The following is a 20,596-nucleotide window of genomic DNA, read 5'->3' on the forward strand; positions in this document are numbered from 1 at the left end:
ACTATTAAAAACAACTGCATAGTAATGTGCATCAGTATACGCTATTGTGAACTTATTGTGAACTCTATTGTGAAATATAAATGGCTTATAAAGACTTTAATGACAAGTCAGTAAAATTGTATTCATTTGAAGTTTTGTTTGTCTCTGGTGTCCAGTATTAGCTCTATTTTTAATGATTATTGTTGCTGTTAGATTCAACGCACTGTGTGGGTTCCTTCATCAGCTGACACAGAGGTCATCCAAGTGTGGATGTGGTGTATGGCTATGGCTGAACACTTTACCATCTAATATCACAACACCTGCAATCTTTTTAAGCTCTCTCTTGTTATGTGAATACAGCATGATTAATGGGAAGCTGAAGTTTGCTCTTATGGTCTCATGTGATAGTCTCTATTAACTAATTCTCTGTTATTTCAGCTGCTGTTTTATCTGACAGCAGTGTTTGAGTTTCAATTGAATGAATTCATAGATTCTCAAACCTTCTTTTCATCCATATCTGACAATGTTAGCATTTTTTAGCCAATTATGACAGACATATATGTCTGTGTCTCTTCACATCATATTTTCTCCTGTGTAAAACTGAAAAAAAAAAAATCAAAAGTCTACAAAACCTCTATTTCAGAATATACTGCCGCTTTATTTTCCTTGTGATAGTTTCCCTCATAATCACCAAAATCTGCAATGCTTATGACTCTCTGGTAACTTGTCACTTTCGCCGATGAGTACAGTGTTAGACCCACAAACCTTCTTCTTCTGCCTATATAAATAAAAACATCTTCCCTTATATGCATTTTTAAGGAATAAATGGCAAAAAAGCCAGATGTAGCAAATAAGATATTAATATTAAATTAATTAATATTAATTAATTTATTCTTATTTCATCAGAAGGTTCCCTAAACGCTATATTTGCAAAACAAAATAATTTTCTGGCAGTTATTTGAGAAAATCACTATATTAATATACTTAATATGGTTCAGGCTTTAAAGTGTTAAAGAGCTTAAAGAGCTATTAAAGCTTAAAGCTGGGCTTTTAGTAATCTGCTAGTTCTTTTATGTTTCTCTACGTGTTTGCGTGGGTTTTCTTCAGGTAGTCTGGCTCTATCACAGTCCAAAGATTAATTTGTGATTCAAAATTGCCCACAGGGATGAATGTGAATAGTTTTTCGTCTCTCTGTGTTAGCCTTGTGTCAGATTGGCAACCTGTCCAGGGTGTACCCTGCCTCTCACCCTATAGTAGCTGGGATAGGCTCCAGTCCACCTGCAATAGAGTATCTAAATAGCACATTAAACTCTTCTTACCTGAATATTTTAATGTATGAAGCTGTTTTCATTAGCACTTTATTTTATTCCAGAAAGTTATTAAAACACTTTTTAGTTTTTATTTATTTATAATATTTTTATATATTTTTTGTCAGAGCTTGACGTTGCCATCTGACAAACAATAAATATGGTCTAATGAAAAGAACGCCCACGAACTTGCTTTCATGTGTAAGTTACATGAGCATTATCATCATTATGAAAGCAGGCATGCTTATTTTTATTCATTGAAAGTATCTTTGCATCATTTCCATTGTGTCAGGTCATGTCAGCACTCCACTAATACACTCTGTTAATAGGATTGTGAGGACTGCTTTAGTCCACTGAAGCTCCATTCACATGTTCAGCCACAGTCAGGTGTTACACTCTGAGGAAGAGATATGAAGGACTCGCAGCTCACAGGTAAAATATTTTAGTTTTATTACTGTTATTGATCAGCTAATGTGATTCGTTTCTTTTTCATGTTGTTTTTAAAATTAGATGTACTTTTTTAAAAAGTACTTTAAATCATCTGTATAAAATATCTTATCAACTGTAGCCTTGGTGATTAGATTTAGAAAACCCATATTTGGATGATTTAAAATTTTATTTTATTTCAGAAGCGCCAGATTGGCAACTGAATATATCTCCACTCTTATATGTGAATTTTCCACAAAAGATGATTCAAAGCTACTCATTAAATCTCATTCATTGCTATTATTTTTCACAGTGACTACATCGCTCCAGTCATACAAGCTGTTACATTTACAGGTAGATTTAACAAGAATAATAGAAAAGCAGTTTCACATGGATCCAAATGCTGATAATAATCATCTGCCTGCTCGGTTTCATACGCAGCGTGGAAGTGTAATCCTAATTTGGCAACTCTGTTCATTCTTGTTTTGCCAGTCTAGTCTTCATTAGCATCCTATAAATAGCTGTCTGCAAGCTAAATGGCACTAATTCTCCATCTAAAAAACCCAAGTAATCCTCGGCTATATTTGATCGACAAAGTCCAAGAGGAGGAAGAACATAATCACACTGTAATGTTTAATATTTGTTTATTATTATTGGTAATACTTGACTGGCTGGTTCATTTTGCTCACAGTCGTTTTTGAGAGGTTATGCGTGCTCTCCAAGACGCCCACACAGGATTCAAGTAGCCGGTCTGGCACCTGACCTGACTGTTGGGTCAGATTTGAGACTCTATGCAATGCTCAGACTGTACTGCACAATTTCCTGTAAAAACAAAAGAAACGCCGTACGAGGCAATCGTTCGAGCCAAAGCATTGTTCTGTTTGAGAGAAATTTTTAATTAACGTGCTGATTCTTAAGAACTGTGTCCAAAAAAATGAAAACTTCAATTCCCAGAGCAGAAAAAACGGTCAACATCCTGCTTTTGTCCATTAAAAATGAAAACACACCGTGATCCAGAAATCTTGTTTCCTGCATAGTGGTCACAACACTAACACCGCAGAGGTGCAATGTTAGTATTTTCAGAAACGGTGTGAGTGGAAGCTCTAACCAGGAGAAGAGATTCAGTTTTATTCATTTCAGATTATACTTTGTTTTTGTTCTCCTAAAGCAAAAGAATATAACATAAGCAGATGAGTGATAGCAAAATAAATTAAAACCCAGTTTGCCACATTCTTGTCTATCATAGCATCATTTTCAATAATATCCACTGACAGCTTAAAAGTGCAGATAGAAACTCGGGTTAAATTTAGGCAGAATACAGACCTGATGTTTTGACTTATGTGGGATGTACAGTTACATACCAGGTAAGTTAGCATGGAGGTCAACCTTATTATCCATGTCCCATACAGCTCTACTTGCACACACAAAGGTGTTTGTCTAAGAAGCGATGTCGTCTCGGTCCAAATCTAAAGGAAATCCTAATATTTCTGCTATTTCACGCAGCACTGCTGCAACGTTTTCACACTTTTTTTGCTTTTACTTCCAAGCCGTCAAAATGCGTCTATGGCCGAAAGAGAAAACGAGCAAAAAATCCAAAGATGACTCTCCGAAGACGCAAAAACCAGCCAAGCCCCTGGCTTCTGCTGCCACGTGTGCCACCCCGCAGCTGACTGACGCAGAGAGGAGAGCGCAGTCTCCGTTTGAGAGGATCGTCTATGACATGACCCACAACGAGAAGATCGTCAATGACCTCGTGCTCGGTCGAAGGATCGGCTTTTACGAGCTGCGTGGAGAAATCGGGCAAGGCAACTTCTCTACAGTTAGGCTGGGCATCCATGCCTTGACGAAAGGTAAAGAACCGTCAGTTATTTAGGATGTTCGTCCCAGTTATTCAGTCACCGTTAGTCATCTTTTTTATGTGTTTCAAACTCATTCCTGCTTCACTCACATTCCAGTGTTCTGAATAAGTGTTCAAGAGCACCATAAATCAGTGCAGACTTTAAAAAACGCTGCAACAATCATCCTATTAAAAGCTAATTCCCCTCCTTTTGATCAGATGCGTCTCGTCTGTTCTTGTTTTAAATCTCCTAAATGTACATCCGTCCTTATTTCAGTCCTTAACCTCATCAGACCTTCTTTAAATCTGTCACTGACAGCTAAGCCTTCTCCCTCCCCTTCTCCTGTCTCAGAGAGAGTAGCTGTTAAAATCATGGACAAGCTGCATCTGGATAAGAAGAAACAGCCTCTGACTTCCTCAGAGATCAGCTGCATGGAGAAGCTGTGCCACCCCAACATAGTGCGCCTTTATGAGGTGATGGAGACGAGCCGGAAGCTGTATCTGGTCATGGAGTACGGCAGCGGTGGAGACTTGTTCTCTCGAATCACCACGAGGGGGAAGCTTAACGACCTGGAAGCCAAGCTGGTCTTCGCACAAATCATCTCTGCTGTTAAGCACATGGTGAGCTTCGGTTTCACCCTTGGTCACAGCATGAGTCTGTGATATGTTCGCTGATTGAAATGTGGAGAGAAAGCATGGAATGAATTAAAAAATCCCAGCTTGACTCAAAATGTGCCAGACTTACGTGATCAGATTGAAACCTTAAGGCCTCTAACAATAAGTAGAGATGAGAATGTGAAACTGGGTCAAATCTGAGTATCGTGTTAAAGGATACTTTGACATGCAGGGTAGAGCACAGAGACCGCGCCACTGACCACTCGATGAGTAAACAAAGAGAACAGTTTAAGAGTCACTAATTCAGTTAAAATAAACTAAAACCAGAAGATGCATTATAAATAAATATTAGTTCAAGTGTATTATAGATAGTTGCAGTGTAGACAGATGATAAGCATGTAATTTAGGTGTCTGAGTCATGAGTAACTCACAATATCTGCTCCCAATAACGTTTTTCTTTGTAAAAATTATTGATTCGGGAGATTTCGATACATGAGCCACATCTGTGTAGCAGAAGGAAAATGTATCCTGGAATGGCCAGGCCAAACAATGCTTCATCAGTGCATGTGGGTGTTATAATAATAATAATAGTTAATTAGTTCCCTGTCCGTCTTTATCCCCTCTGAGCGTCTCATTTTCTTCACAATAGGTTAGTTAAGCTGTTATAGTGGGCAAAGTTTCAAATAATGGGATCAGCTAAGTGCTAGCAGCTGCTCATATTAAATGTCAGAGTGGCCTCAGTCAATCGGACACAAACTGACTTCTGACACTGACTGCAAAGCTATTCTGATAGGGTCCAAAAATCAAAATGAGCAGAGTGAAAAATCGATCCTCTTTAAATCAAAATGTAGATATCCAACACAAATGCATTAATAACTTATCATAAGATGAAGCAAAGAAATGTTGCTATATCAGTGTTTTGCCCCACAGTGCAGAAATAAACCAGTGCGCTGGCGTTCTCTGTGAGCATTAAAGGAGAACTCTTTCTAAAATTGTCCATGTGTGTGTCACATTTCAGCACGACTGCAACATCATCCACCGAGACCTGAAACCGGAGAACATCTTCTACACCACCAGCTTTTGCATCAAAGTTGGGGATTTTGGCTTCAGCACAGAGAGCAGCCCTGCTGAGCTTCTCACCACCTTCTGTGGCTCTCCGCCCTACGCTGCTCCTGAACTTTTTAAGGAAAAGGGATACTCCGGACGTTACTCAGACATTTGGGCTTTAGGTATTCTCTTGTACTTCATGACAACAGCAACTTTACCCTTTTATGGGGAAAATCTGGGCAGGCTGAAGCGCTGCATCCTCCAGGGGGCTTACCGTATCCCCTCTTATGTGCCAGATCCGTGCCAGCTGGTCATCAAAGGCATGCTGCGGATTGTGCCTGTTGATCGCTCCTCTTTAACGCAGATTTCAGACAGTGCTTGGCTGAAGGGGATTGAGTTCCCTCGTCCCTATACGCCGTTGCCACTGTCTCCTGCTCACTTTGCACAGACAAATCAGACTCTGTGCGTGGAAGAGCAAGAGGTAAAGAGTTTGCTGTCGGATCTCGGGGTCGTGGCGCTTCATTTCCAGAATAACCCCTGCTTGGACTGCAGGAATCCACTGACAGGGGCCTATCGGATCCTCCTCCATCGAGTCCAGAAGAGGAGGTTGGTCGAGGCTGTGGGTTACTCTGTGCTCCAACCAGATGAGTACGAGAGTCCGAGCAAGTGGTCTGCAGCATCAGTTGACAAACACAATCCTTCCACTGTATGTGCAATACTATAACGACAAAGAGCTGCACCGGACTCCTTCATTTGTGGCACCAAAGCGACTTTATCACATGTGTGCGCTCTCATGCAGTCCAGGTATTATGTTACATGCCTGTGATTACATCACCAACGGCAAGATTACTGACGCAAAACACCTATCAATCACTAAATGGCTATCAGCATCTTCCAATCCTTCTTAGTCAGGACATAAATCTGACCTAATCCAGGTAAGCCTAATGAGACAGCCACAAGGGAACATGCTTGGCCCAACAGAAAGTAAAAAAGAAAATGTGTATCAGGAGGAAATATAAGAAAAAGAGAGAAAACAAAAAATAAATTGTAAAATTAGCCTACCGCATTTGCATTACAGCAAATGCCTCAAATGCCTTCATTGGGTATGCATGTGACGTAAAAGTGATTATAAATGCAGTTCACGTTGTTCACTAAGGAGGAGAGTCAAGCGCACAATGAATGTTGAGAGTTTACCTTGGTGTTATTATATCTATCTTTTTCATATCTTTGTAAATTATTCTCATGTTTGCTCACATTTTAAAGCAATGTTTTCATAAATCCTCCAGGGATGCTGCCCTGAGCTTCAAGCCACGCTGTATCAGTAATTCTAGCAAAGATTAAGGCCAGATTCATTAAACAGAATAAAGTTATTTTCAAACAGTAATTTAAAACTGTTTCCCCTCTAATCTCCTCATCTGGACATCCTCCCCCGATTCTTTCCTTCCAGCAGGAGGCATGTTATCACAGGACAATGTGATCGTCTCGTTCTGCTGCATGCAAGACTCCAGATTTATATTGTTAAAAACTGCAATTTCTACTGGGATGCAAAATGAGATCTTCTTTATTTGTAAGCCTTGAAATTCGATAAATCCTCGACTCTCGAGCCAGTTCTCAGGAACTGACTTTGGAGTCAATTCAAGCCCTTTCGGTAAAAGGAGTTTATGAAAAATGAAAGTGTGCACTGCGAACATAACGTGTCATTTCACCCCAAGTGCATATAAAAACTAATTGGCTCTCTCTCCAGTTAATGATGGTTCATTTTCCCATCACTTGCACTTCTCCCTGAGGGTACAGCAGTCTCTCTAAACCAGGTATAGCTCTGGGACCAGTAACATTACAACTTGACGTCAGTCCTGTCAATGACTGCACACACCTGCTCTGTTTCTGATGGGTATTTGGCACTATCATAAGCTTTATATTTTGCAATAAAATATTTAGCCCTCAACCCGCAGCCTGTTCGCACAAGAATGTGAACACACTGCGCGGGCAAGCGCAGACATATAGAGAGATCACAAAGATCCGAACAAGTGCCAAGAATTAGTCCTGACTCGCTGTTTATTTATGACTCTGCTCTTGTTCAGTACCAGTGGGCAATAAGTGTCTGTTATCATTTCCACCTGAGAAAGCTCTTATCATCAAGTCTCAGCAGAGTCATTCATTAAACTGCTCACAGATCTAATCGCTAATTTTCTTTGTGAACTTAACATTGAGAAAAAAGGGGTTCAAAAGGTTACATGGGCATGGCTGCAAAGTAAGCTGCTTGTTTTCCACCAGAGTTTACATTCAAAGATAAATGAGCGTGGCATATCACTCAGCTTCACCAAACAAAAGCAGAAGATTTTTCTGTGCGATGTAAAGCCGGAGACCAGAAGGACAAATCTATGAATTTGCTCATATGATCACATAATAATCAAAGTCTTAGTCTTTTTTTCTTTTTGCTTTTCTCCCTCTTCTCTTACACTTGTTACTTTCACATTATTAATGTTCTGCTTTTACCTTTACTCATCCTCTGGAATTATCACAAAGAGCCAAGTTTTTGTCTTCGTAAGCAAGTTTGCATTTGTTGGAAATGGTACTTGGCAGTAAAAGAGAACCCCTGAGCTCCGAATGAATGACAAATCAGAGCAGAGATGGTTGTGAAATAGTAAACAGTACATTCCTAATATGGGCAATTTGTACTAACTATGAGGTTTTTTGCAAAAGAAAACAAAGAAAACTGCAATTATAGTGGACTGCATGTTAAACATATGTATGTGCACCTCCCTGCTTATTCTCTTTCCTAATCTCTCCACCAGAGAAATAAAAGTTCCCCAAAGTCGTTACCTTTTAAACCACCTCACTTTAAGACATGATAAATGGTTTAGTTTTAGTTTGATATCAGCATGAACAAAGACCCTTAATTTATATTTATTATTGCATAGCCAGCTGCTTTTATCTGCACTGATTGGTTTCAGTATACAGCTGCTTGTTTGTTTGAAGCCATTGAATGTGAGCGCTCTTCCAAGGAAAGAAGAGAAAGTTAAGTGTCTGTCAAATAGGAGCAAGACGTAACACGTCTCAGGGTTTAATTTCTTAAAACTACAACAAATGTTCAGCACTTTTGTTACCTGCAGCACAGACAGCTGTTTAAAGTCTGTCACGTAAAAACTGAGGAGGATGAGCAACATTCACCTTCAGAGTTTAGCTGCGGCTCTTTGAACATTAACTAGTTTACTTTTCTCACAGAAATATGATTTGAACCGAGAAGACAATCGATTGTGAAACTCTGGCAGCTTTATGAGGACGAGTAATGAAGTTTGTCTGTTTCCTGTACTCAACCGTTGTTGATTACACCAACACTAAAGTATGCATCCTTATCTGAACTTGGTGATTCATGTGAGAGCTAAATTATTATCTCATTGAAAGGATTTCAGCGTTAAAGACATAATAATTTCTGATCTACTGGGATCAGCAGTTAAAACCAGTCACCCCAGTGGGCACTGACCCGTGAGTGTTAGCAGAGCATATACTCATATTCAAAGAGAATTTTCCAGCTTCAGATATCTTCATTTCTCAGTGGTCTTATCAACACAGTGTCAAATATAGAGACGTCTGCTTCTCTTCACCAAGCACTGGTATTAAGAGGTCAAGTTAAGCTCTAAATTATGACAAAATTTGTTGAGCAACTCACTGATGAAGCCGACTATCCTTCCATGCTGGGAAAATTAAAGACAAAGTTTTCCATTTTTTGTGTCCTACATTTGAGTGAACAAAGAAGAGGAAGGATTTTGTTCCAGCTTGAAGAAATTAAACTAACTAACTAAACTGTTGACTCTGCGAATCAGCCCCAGAAATACTTAGAGAACAAACAAACGAGTGAGTATTACGTTTTTGAAGAAAAATGTTTCTGCCTGCTCGTGTAGTTTATTGATCAGTCTTCCTGTTTTATGGAGGCTAATGTCATGTCCTCATGTCGAACATGTCTACACACACTATCGCACAAGCTTGAAAGTAAACAGTTGAATAAAAGGAAAGGGAAAAAAATGTGAGTTGAGGATTTGGGGTGCGGGTGTGGGAGGATTAAGGACCTGATTAAAAAGATACTTGGCTGTGTTTTCACTCAGGGACATGTGGTTTAGATAGACCATGATACCCTGAAATTGGTGCTGACGTCTGGAGACATTTCCCAATACATCCATCACGTTCTTCGAAATGACTGACGTCTCGATGTGTGAGGGATGAACGTTGTCCCCGGCTGCCAGATGTTGCAGGAGCTGCAAGGCTGGATCATAAACTGTTGGAAAACAGTTGGCCCCAGACCTCCTGGACCCTCAAAAGACCACTTTCTGCTTTTTGGTTGTACTGCAAGATTAATTAATCAGATTCGCTGTCGACTGGGGCTTCCATTAACACATGTTGTGATCCTTTGATGCTGAAGAGACCTGTGCCAGAATTTTATTCAAATACATTTTGTGTAAACTTTATTGTTCACACATGGTGCGTAAAAATGTAAAGAAGTTTCAATCTGTAGACTTCTGTGTGGGTGTTTTATCTATATAAACCTTAAAGCAACATTCCTCCAAAAAGGAAAGCTTGTCCTAAATAAATTAAAAGGCTGCTGTAAAACAAAATGAGGTGATAAAATGCACAATGAGGCCAGTTTTGGTGATATAATAGTTTCTCCTTTTAAGGAGGTCTTGAATATATTCTTTCCTAACATGCTAAACTCACTTGTCACTTTATTAAGTACACCTTGTTAGTACCAGGTTAGGCCTCCTTTCTATACTGCACAGATTCAACAAAGTGGTGGAAGCATGCCTCAGAGATTTTAGCCCATATTGACATGATAGCATCGCAGAGTTGCTTCAGATTTATCGGCTTAACCTCAATGACGCAAATCTTCCATTTCAAAACATCCTAAAGAAGCTTTATTGGACTGAGGTGTGATGTCTGTGGTGTTCCTTTGAGTACAACAGACTCATTGTCATGTTAAAGAAACCCGTTTGACACGATTTGAGATTTGTGACATGGAGGTTTATCCTACTCGAAGCTGCGATCAGAAGATGGGTACACTGTGGTCATAAAAGGATGGACATGGTCTACAACAAAACTCAGGTAAGCCCAATGGTACCAACACCACAGCACTGGTACTACACGGCCGATAGAAAGAAAACATCCCCCCTACCATTACAGTAGCACCACCAGCAGGATTAGTCTATTGGCTTCAAGGTTAGACATGCTGTGCATTCAGAACTGCTCTTCTGCACACCTTGGCAGTAACAAGGGGTTATTTAATAAGTTGCTGTCACCTTCCTTGGAGGGCTCAACCCGGGGTTGCTGTCATGGCCTATTAAGGGCTCTGTTGGCTCTTAGGTGACTGTTTTCTCGTGGCTGTGTGCAGCGGGGCTGGGGGAGGGTCTGTGCTGACGGATGTGTGTTACTGACCTGGTAGCCTGGCTGCCCCTGGGTGGGTCCGGGACGGGCGTGGGGTTCTGGGGGTGCTCCATCTCTGGGCTGGGGCCCTGGCTGGGCCTTGGGGCTTGGGTCCTGTTTGGTGTGTTGCCGGGTTGTGGGCGGCTGGGTGTATGGGGGCCCAGCCCTGGCGCGGGGTGCTGCCAGTGCATTGAGCCACCTGGGGGGCTCTTCAACTGGTGGGGGAGGCTGTTACATCTTGCAGGAGCTCTCCTCTCTTCAGGAACTCACTCTGCAGGAGGAGGAGATATAGGAGAGGTGGAGGAAGATCTCAGCCTGGGTGTCTATTGTCTTGTGTAGTCTGGAAGATGAGTGGATGAAGGGGTGGGTGCAGTTTTCTCTGAGGTGGGGTCGTGTAGGCTGTCCTGGGCTCTGCGGGGCCAGGCGGCGCTGCTGAACTGGGCCCCGGTCAGGATGGGCCTGGGACCCCTTTCCCTGGCGGGTTGCAGAGTATGGGGGTGCCTACTGGGGTCAGTGTGGGAGCTGGCCTCAGGGAGGGGTCACTTGCCCCTCCCTTCCTTCCATCTCCAGCTGCCTCCCCCTTCCTGCTCCACCACAATCACCCACACATGCAGGGCCTTCGGGTAAAGGTGTGTCACCAGGGTGCAGGGGAGGCATCCCCCCCCTCTGTCCCCTTCTGGCTGCCTGTGCCTCAATTTTATCCCACAATTTAGACATTCACATTACTCACACTCTCATTACACATACATATAGGATCTTGGGGGTGGGCACGATACACGGAATCCAAATTACCATCAGGGTGTACACCTCACCCCTGGCGTCGTTGCCCACCTCTCAATTTTAAATACACGTAGACATTGAGGGCTATCAGGAGGGGCTATGCGCTTACATGCTGCTCTCTGGCAGGTAGCTCCATGCCCTCCTAGGTTTTAAATGCACCTTAGAACACACATGCATCAACACTACATATGAGCGGGCGGAGGGAGGTTTGGAGTCTTCTCTCACCCCCGTTCTCTGCGGCCTGCTGGAGTGGGGGGCTAGGAGGAGGAGTTTGCCGTCCGACTGGGGTCTGGAATGTGGGGCCTCCCTGCTGCTGCCGAGTCGGGGCGGTCTGCTTCTCCCCACCGCAGGGAAAAGGGTAACACCACCTGGGTCTGGGTGCAGTTTCCTGCTCCAGGGGCAAGGGTACCTAGACCCGGTTTGTAGAGTACGCTTGGGGAGTGTGATCGGGTGTACAGCGTCTCTTTATGTCTGTCTCCACGTTGGTTGAGTGTGGAGTAAGTGCATATGAGAGCATGAGGGGGGGAATGGATGTTTGTATATGTGTGTGCCTGTATTTCTGTGTCTATATGTCAGGTTGGGTATCAGACGCCACCTCTCTGGGGACATCTCAGGCCCTCCAAGGTATGGAGGCCTATCTCCCACCACCACTTCCCCTGCCAGTGGCGGACTCCCTCAGACATCGGTGCATTGGTGGTTCTTTGCGTCCGGGGATGGGGGTCCAGGTACACACCGGCTCACTCCTTGGTGGCTGCTTGTAGGAGCCTGGAGCCTGGGGCTCGCTCGGGCCACTTCAGGGGTGGGGTGCCCTCAGCCTCTCGGCCTGGGGCTCGGTCACTCAGGCACAGCTGGCTGCCGGCAGAGCTCACGGGCACGTCACTGTAACCCCCCCTGGCTTCTGCTCCGCGGCTGCTGAGTGACCCCTCATCTGGGGCTCTCCTCAGCTCTTTCTGGGACAGTGGCGCAGCTGCCCCTCTGTTGGTCTTCCTTGGTCTCTTGTGTTCTGGGGGCCTCTGGATGTCTGGAGTTTTGATCTCCTCCACACCTGCTTCAAGCCCTGGAGGACGGGGCTGTGCCCCCCCCCCCACACCCTCTAACAGATCATTACATGAAGGAACCTTTTAAATACAAGCGTGCTCATGCTCACAGGTGTACACACGGGTGATCACACACACAAACTACACCCTTTTTGGCTCCTACCTCAAAGCACACTGTGCGCTGTCGATCTTACGTGCTGCACAATAATTTTTAGTATTTACTGTGATATTCCCATAGATCATCGTGATGTTGTTTATTATGTTGCTCTTTTTTTTTTCTTCTGCTTGTTTTCTCTTTTTCCTTTCTCCACAGGTGATCCAGGTGATTGATATATGTATTTTCTGTCTGCTTATTTTGTTTGTTTTTTGTTTTTTGCCCTTTATCCCCGTCCCTGTTTTTCATTCCCTCTTTCTTTCTCCCCTTTCTTTTCCCCAGTCAAGTCTGTCCCATATTTAGCAAGTGAAAATAAAATAAGTAATAAAAGGTGAATCAAATAGACCAATACCGCAAGGCTGGGATGGTCCATTTGGTAAAGTAAATCCGTTGGGCATCTTTCTTCGCCTTTAGACAATAATTCTGATGGCAAAAGAGCCAAACGGGACAGGCAAAAAAAAGAAAAAGAAAAAGTTGCTGTTACCTTTCTCTCCATTTGAAGCAGTCTAACCATTCTCCTCTGACCTCTGGTATCAGCAAGACATTTTTCCCAGGAGAACTGCTGCATGCTGGATATTTTTCTCTTGTTCAGATCATTTTCCGTAAACCACACGCACAGTTGTGTGGGAAAATCCCAGCACATTAGCAATTTCTGAAATACTCAAACCAGCATGAGCAGCACCAACAACAATGCCACACTCAAAATCACTTAAGTCTTCCTCATTCTGATGCTCAGTTTGAATTTTGGGTCATCTGACCACATTTATATGCCTAAATACATGATTATTATATGCATTAGGAGCTGTACCTAATAAGGTGACCTGCTATCATATATAATAATGCACTTTTCTGCATTTTCTGATACTTTTATTTCTATTACATTTGACGTTTAATACATATATAAAAGCTATGCTTCATTTGATTTTTATAGTTTTGTATTTACTAAATCGCTTTTAATCAAGTCTAGTTTTGAGTTTTTCACTTAAGGACTTGTAGTTAAAACCAAAAACTATCGCTATTTTTCCCAAGTGAATTTCAGCAGGTTTCCTTGAGTTGTGACTGGTAATTAAATACATCCTCATGGGATGACTGTGAGTAATACGGACATCTCACTAAGAATGGAAACACACTCGAGCTTTTCATTGGCAGCATGTACTGCTGTTTTAAGACAGACGTGAAGTATGTTAAGTTTGTGCTTTAATCCCATCTGGATTGAACGGTTGAGATAACGCATTCACTTTTATCTTAATGATGTTCTCATCAAGCTAGTGAACACTGGATTTAGTGTACAGTAGAACAAATAGCTTCTTTTATAGCTTTGACAGATGGCTCATGTAGTCAATTATCAGCTGAAGCTGAGGGTAAAAAAATATGTTCGAGATTACTGGACCAAAGGCGAGTTGGCCTCCTTTTACTGGAATCTTCCGGAAAACACTAGAACAAAGCAAAATGATTTAAAGCAGCTGGATGCATTTCTAATTAATTATTCACTTTTATGGAAACCAGAGTTTTTGTTTGCATTTGGACTTTATTTGCAATAGAAAAACACAGAGTACAATTAGAGTGCTGATACAAAAATTAGGAACTCTGTTGTAGATATATACGTATATATAAAAACAAAACAAACTCAGCTTAGTCTTAAAGTGTTTTTTTGCACACGTTCTTTTCTCACATACAGAATACATTTATTCACATTTCAAAGCTGCCAAAGAGTGGCTCATTCCTAGCAGGCGCTACACATCACAGAGAAGGGAACACTATCATAGACTGTTCATATAAAAGACTTTTCGTTATACTGGATATAACTTTAAGAATACAGTTTGTTTCTGTATCAGAGAACCGTGTACATGATTTACATTCACCATCAGCAACAGGAAATGCCTAATCTACTGAAACACAATCCATCTCGTTAAAGATGATATACGATGCCTGACAGAGGCCTGAAGAGACCGCTGTTCTCTCTCTCCTTCTGTTTTTGTTCCTTTTGGTGGCCTACAAAGACACAGGGTTTATGATGATTAATGTGCATTGTCACTGAGAGTGTATGTCATTGTGAGAGTATGTTTTGTATCTTTTTACCTATTGCGGATTTAGCCTCCCCATCTCCTTCTTGACCCATTCGTCATTTGGGTTGGCGCACACAGGTTTTGGCCTTCTCTTCATCGTAAACCTAAACATACACATGGATGTCATTATTTAGAGATGTCAAGTCGTGGACACACATGTGGATCAGTCACTTCCTCAGTAAACAGGACTTTTGCTAATTTATTATGGTGGAATTTAACGATGTGCGAACAGCAAATGGTCAGCAAGCGTCAAAGGTTAAGGACTTAAAAATTGATACTCACAAAATTGCTTTGATGTTGCAATCACCATCTGATTCCTGCTTGGTGTAACTGATGATGTTTGCCTTCTTTCTGATTTCTTTGACGTAGCCGAGGCAGCAGTTCCCGTACGAGCCTGTAAAGTAAGTTAGAGATTTATAAACTATCGCACTTGAAAATGTCGCTCTTGGGGAAGTTGAGCAATCACTGTGTGTGTGTGTGTGTGTGTGTGTGTGTGTGTGTGTGTGTGTGTGTGTGTGTGTGTGTGTGTGTGTGTGTGTGTGTGTGTGTGTGTGGCTTTCGTTGCCCAACGCCTATGAAAACAAACGTAACTTTCTCTTTTTGGTCCCGATTTAGTCCTGTGTTATTTTTTTGGACTATTTACTAGAACAAAAAAGGAAAATATAATGTCTAAGAATCCATACATCCACGATAAAGAATTTATATAACTGGGCCTTTTGAGGATTTTAACAGATCTGGACCTCGGCCAGCAGTGTCCGGGAGAATTTCCATGTTGCCCAATAAAAGTAGCACAGATCTATTTCGGGAACAGAAACAGAGTTTTTGGCATCAGCGAGCGCATGCCATCTAACTGCCTTTCACGGTCTTATCACCTTATCTTTACCATCGCTGAATGTATTTTCCGCTGGATGAAGCAGCCTTGTGTAAACGCCAAGCCAAAATGCTTATACTGTAATTTATATATATTTAATTTTTATTACATTTCAGTAAAGCTACTTTTTTGATGTAAAACGAACTGTCATATTTGGCAGAGGCTGCAACTGATTTCACAGCATGCACTAAGAAAAAAAAGAAAGAAAAAGCCAGCTTTTGTTAAGACGAGGAGTCCTTCCAGGATTTGTTAAATGCAGTGGCACATTGGGGTCCAAGAACCCATCAAGGGGGAAAAACGGGCATTCAGTGATTTCAGAAAAAACACAGCATTGAAAATTGGTTGAGAAAAGACTGCAAATGCCCTAAAACCTGACAGCGGTGGTCTTACATGAAAAACAGAGCTGCGCTAAAGTCTAAAAATACTGGAAATTCAATGACTGCTTTTATATTTTGGCTAAAAAAGTATTAGGATCCTTTTAGATTCTTACAGTACACAACTACTAAAAAGATCTACACATATAAATGGATCAAAAGTATTGATTATTTAATGTCTGTATTCCTCTAATGTTACAGCTGCGTCCAAAAACGACAGTTTCTTAGACATAAACATCCATTATTTTATGAATTTGTTTTATCTTTAACTTTACTTATTCTGTTGCTGCTTAAATCTGAAGCAAAGTCGCCACATGAAGTCAAGATGACAGATTGCGCTTAAAGCGTTGTGATAAAGGGCTCAGAGCGGAAGCATTTATCTCATTCACTAAAACGTTTTAAAGGAATGTGGCATGGGGAAATGATTAAAACAAGACAGCACATAGTAATGCTCACTTCAAACCAACTATGGGTGCATATTTTTACTGATCCACTTATCACAGATAGTGCTTATCAGCTACTGTAAAAATCTGCATGGTTGCGTTTCGGTGCATTCTGTAAACATTCCAAATTTAAACGAAAATGTTGCAGTTTGTGACGTGAAACCAGACCATTTTTGTTGCACTTACCTTGTGCGAGACTCAGGTACATGCAGGCGAAGAGCAAAATCAAGACAAGAGCGTGAAACTTCATGGCTGCCGTTGTTCTTCCTGCTGTTGCTGCTGTTCTTGATGTGTTGTTCACTGCACAAACACAAGGAGACAAAGAGCAAAGTCAAACTGAAAGTTGGAGCTAGACTCTATCACTCCCACTGCTTTGAAAATGTTGGGCAAACATTCAATTGTTTTCCAAAGCATATCCCTCCCCTCAAGCTCTTGTGAAAGAATACAGTCGTGTCTTTGACCCCTGTCAGGCTTCCAGCTGCTGACAGCTGTTCCTCTTCAAGCACTCTGAGTGATGTTTTGCAAAAAAGCAGGAGTTACAGCTAGAACCCCTACTCTTTTGTTATCGCTCAGACTGGCTTAACCTCAATACATGTGGAACACATAAAAACATTTCTATAAAATCCAGATTGTGAAAGATCAGCACAAGCTGCTTGTTTTATCAGCCTTCAGAGAAACGTACCTGATCACATCCAGTCTTTCAAAAGATGTCCTAGAAGGAAAAATGTTGGTCCATATAAGAGCAGCACTCTTATATTGCACATCATGCTGTGCCCTCCCCCAAATTATCTTGTGCCACACCCACTCAGAATTGTCAGCGCTCCAACTTCATCCCTGAATGCCACTTGTTTTGGAGTGGGCAAAGGGAATCTCACGCTCGTCAACACACATGTCAGTACCACCCAATGACAGTTGGTGTTAAGCAACTGACTCACACCCCATGTACAACAATGCCTTTCATGATAATGCATCTCGCGAATCGCCAAACTTCCTCGCAGACAAGGTGTGCCTGACAAAAATGAAGATAAAATTGGAGTTTATCTATTTCAGTCTCACACTGGCTGCACCGCATGTTTAGGACGGAGTCATGCAGGGGGTCTTGCATGAAAATGATCGCCTTCAAAATTATATGTTTAGAGAACAAGACCAAGGAGAGAGGTTTGGCTTTGGGATTTACAGTTCTTCACACAAACACTGATCCAGTCTCACAGCACTAAAGCTTTCCAGATGTATGACAGCGGCCAAAGTTGGTTTACTGTGTGTTTTCTAATACCAGCTGCAACCATTTACTGTTTATACCACTCCTGAGAAGAGATTCTTTTTGGTGCTACATGAGAAGTTGTCATAAATTTTACCCATCCAGTCCAGATCCTTTATCTCATGCTGGGCTTTTCTGTCTAAAGCCATTTTACCACCTGTGTCCCTTTAAGCCACCGTACTTCTGATTGGCTGCTCCTTGCAAACAGACGATTTGAACAGCAGGTATTGGGGCTCCTGTGCTCTCACTGTTTCATACATGACCATACTACAGAAATCTATTCTAAACAACAACACAGAGAGCCAAGATCAGAAAACCCTTCTAACTGGAGCTCCAGGCTCACAGTGATTACTTGTACACAAGTTGACTTGATTATATGAAACTTTGGCCAAGTATAACATAAGCATCCGCTACTAAACTAGTATATACATGCAAAAACAAAACAAAAGACGAAGAGCATGGCAGGTTCCCTTTGATACATTGAACTTTTCTGCTTTTTGTCAATCTTTATATTACTTTCCAGGAAGGCCTAGATCACACTGCCAGGGATAATATTCTAGTGGTAAATATTTGTGCTCTTGGTTTAAATGTTGGAGCCAAGAAGCAATCATGTAAATACCACCGAGTGGCTAAAACATGGGAGTTCCCAGCACAAACAAAGAAGATACGAACACACTGTCCATTTTTTAGTACACACTGTTGAAGAATGAGTCCCTCTTGCATCCTCTGAAACACGCTGATACAAACAAGATTCTCAATATGCATCTATCAGATGGCGAACATCCTGCAGGTCTGTGGCTGCAACATGTGGCTACTTTATAAATTTTACTTCTGAGTCTATCCACTTTCTTAGCTGCATATCCAAGTCAGGATTGCAGGGGCGCTGAAGCCTGGACAGGTCCTCAGTCCAGAGAGCCAGACAGTTATTCACACCTAACCTAACCCTAACAAACATGCCTTTGGACAGTGGGAGAAACCCGGGGGCTGCTTTCTTAGATACCATATATCTGTATTCAGCAAATATCTGATTGTGAAACAGTCACCTCCAAATATGCAGCTATAAAAGCCCTCGCGTTTCGTGGGCCCTGGAACCCTGCTCATGGGAATTTCCTGGCTTTCATCAAGAACATTTATGAGGTCAGGCGTGGATACCAGGTTAAAAAGGTCTGAAAACGCTTGGCTCGCAGTCAGAGTTAGATGATATTAGTGTCTACACTCTGGCCAGACTTCTACACCAAAACTGGAAAAAGGATTTAGCTTCATTGACCTCGCTTTGTGCTTGAGGGCTGTGTCATTTCCAACAGGAAACAGGGCTTTCTCTTGACTTCTTAAAAATAAGCAAACACACACTTTCTAATTTCCTGTATATCACAGTAAAGTAAATGCTTGTACTTTACTCGAGAGGCCAACACTCACATTTCTAAAAATTGCTGTGTTCTTTTCAAGGACTACGAATGTCAAGGGCCAAAGTGGAACTCAATGTTATTTTTTAGCCTTAGGCTTTTCCTTCTGTGACATGTCGGCATGTCTGTAACGAAGAAAAGGCTTACCAGAACAAACCATGCCACGAAAAACAGCCTCGGAGTGAAAACACGGGGGCAGAAGCGAGGATTTACAGAACTTCGTTTTTTTACTCTGGGTGCTGCATTCAAAGTACTTCTTGAGTAAAGTGCAGATAAATGATCTGCAATGTGACAGAATATCATAACTAAAAGCACAAACTGCACAGTGGCCCTTCTCATTGCTGGGATTTTAGGAGTTTGACAGTGTAGGACTATGGTGCAGATTCTTATTTAATTAAGTTTTATTCTAACTGTTGCATATTTATACCATGTCTCACAGTATTGCATTTCCCATTCTTAGGATTTTATCGCTGGCTGTCATAGTAAAAGACCGAAGTAAAAAAAGTATTAACAGGAAACCTACCAAATGTGCCAAATGTAGCAAATGTGGGGAAGAAGAACTGCATTTCAGCAGGAAGAGGTGTCCAGCAGAACCTCATCGAGGATTGGATAATGCAAACTACAGGAGAAAGCATACAGAAAGCAACGATGTGCAGATTTGGCACAAACGTATCACAGGTGAAAAGAGTTGAGAGGAGAAGAAATGCTCAGTGCATCATGGGAATTCCCTCCAGCAGCCCGAACCTAAAGCAGCATAACTAAGCTAAGCTTTTAGAACAACCTGATAATCGATGACAAGAGTCTGGACTAGATGGAACAAATGCATGGACGTTATTCAGCAGCGAATAAAGTGGAGCTAATTTGTTTTTACATTTTGTTTATACGGTTTCTAACTTAAATCTTAACACGCAAAGCAAAAGCAGTTCAGACTCATATAGTGCCAATCTTCATGTATGATAAAGACAGGACAACCTTCTTGTGTAATAATGCTCTCCCGTGCCAAGAAGTACAAGAAATGATACAGCCAATTGGGAACAATGTTATTATAGTTGTTACTTTCGTTAACTGGGGGAAAAAAGACTTGTGAAAAAAAATAACTGAAGAGATAAAGTGTACTTTCAAAGCTACCAAAATGAAAACAGTCTTTGGCAGTTCGGTTAAAAGTGACAGCACAAACTGCTTGTTGAGGCAAATGTTTACTGAGGCTTGAACTGTCTACATGACAGTAAGTTGACTGTTTTCACAAAGTGTTGTGTAACACCTATTTCTGCACTCTTGAGAACTCTTCCCTGACAAAAACCCTTTATATTAAAACATGCTAAACAGACTGACAGTTAAACTAAAGAAAAATAAACACAAAATGAGAAAACTGCTAGCTGGAAACAAAGCCTGGGTGATTTAATATTTGCTTCAAATGCTGACAAAACCGAGCCGCTGAACTGTTCGTGCATCACTATAGTTGATGCACGAACAGTCTTTTGAGGCAAGAACCAGACCGTTGCTTCCACCGTTGTGTCAGTCCTGGATTATGGTCATGTTATTTACATGTATTTGCATGCATCTTCAGAATGTTTACATTCTGTCTAT

At 41.6% G+C, this 20,596-nt stretch overlaps 2 protein-coding genes across 3 annotated transcripts; one reads left to right on the top strand and one right to left on the bottom strand.

The window, feature by feature from the left end:
* The first annotated feature begins 1,608 nt into the window (after nt 1–1,608).
* LOC146546457 (serine/threonine-protein kinase NIM1) lies at nt 1,609–6,256 on the top strand. Of its 2 annotated transcripts, XM_085265562.1 has the most exons (4): nt 1,609–1,718; nt 3,260–3,562; nt 3,902–4,170; nt 5,183–6,256. In XM_085265562.1, the coding sequence occupies exons 1-4, from the start codon at nt 1,697–1,699 to the stop codon at nt 5,933–5,935; spliced, it is 1,347 nt and encodes a 448-aa protein (XP_085121688.1). In that variant the 5' UTR covers nt 1,609–1,696; the 3' UTR covers nt 5,936–6,256. The 2 variants fall into 2 exon arrangements, with proteins under 2 accessions (XP_085121688.1, XP_085121687.1); XM_085265561.1 differs by lacking the exon at nt 1,609–1,718 and having other exon boundaries at nt 1,746–3,562.
* A 7,846-nt stretch (nt 6,257–14,102) lies between these two features.
* ccl25b (chemokine (C-C motif) ligand 25b) lies at nt 14,103–17,155 on the bottom strand. The gene is made up of 5 exons (XM_085265453.1): nt 17,031–17,155; nt 16,535–16,648; nt 14,943–15,054; nt 14,674–14,764; nt 14,103–14,586 (listed from the first exon to the last, which is right to left on the bottom strand). The coding sequence occupies exons 2-4, from the start codon at nt 16,596–16,598 to the stop codon at nt 14,674–14,676; spliced, it is 267 nt and encodes an 88-aa protein (XP_085121579.1). The 5' UTR covers nt 16,599–16,648; nt 17,031–17,155; the 3' UTR covers nt 14,103–14,586.
* Nucleotides 17,156–20,596: the final 3,441 nt, after the last annotated feature.

The sequence above is a fragment of the Mchenga conophoros genome, linkage group LG23, assembly GCF_057382185.1.
Source record: "Mchenga conophoros isolate Kocher_MC1m ecotype Shallow Benthic linkage group LG23, M_conophoros_male_GT1.1, whole genome shotgun sequence".
NCBI classification, from domain to species: domain Eukaryota; kingdom Metazoa; phylum Chordata; class Actinopteri; order Cichliformes; family Cichlidae; genus Mchenga; species Mchenga conophoros.

Coding starts and splice junctions, on each gene's coding strand:
- LOC146546457 (XM_085265561.1), top strand. CDS start 3,160: ATGTCGTCTCGGTCCAAATCTAAAGGAAATCCTAATATTTCTGCTATT. Junction 3,563..3,901: donor CATCCATGCCTTGACGAAAG/GTAAAGAACCGT, acceptor CTCCTGTCTCAG/AGAGAGTAGCTGTTAAAATC. Junction 4,171..5,182: donor TCTCTGCTGTTAAGCACATG/GTGAGCTTCGGT, acceptor GTCACATTTCAG/CACGACTGCAACATCATCCA.
- ccl25b (XM_085265453.1), bottom strand. CDS start 16,598: ATGAAGTTTCACGCTCTTGTCTTGATTTTGCTCTTCGCCTGCATGTAC. Junction 15,055..16,534: donor GTACCTGAGTCTCGCACAAG/GTAAGTGCAACA, acceptor CTTACTTTACAG/GCTCGTACGGGAACTGCTGC. Junction 14,765..14,942: donor TGCAACATCAAAGCAATTTT/GTGAGTATCAAT, acceptor GTGTATGTTTAG/GTTTACGATGAAGAGAAGGC.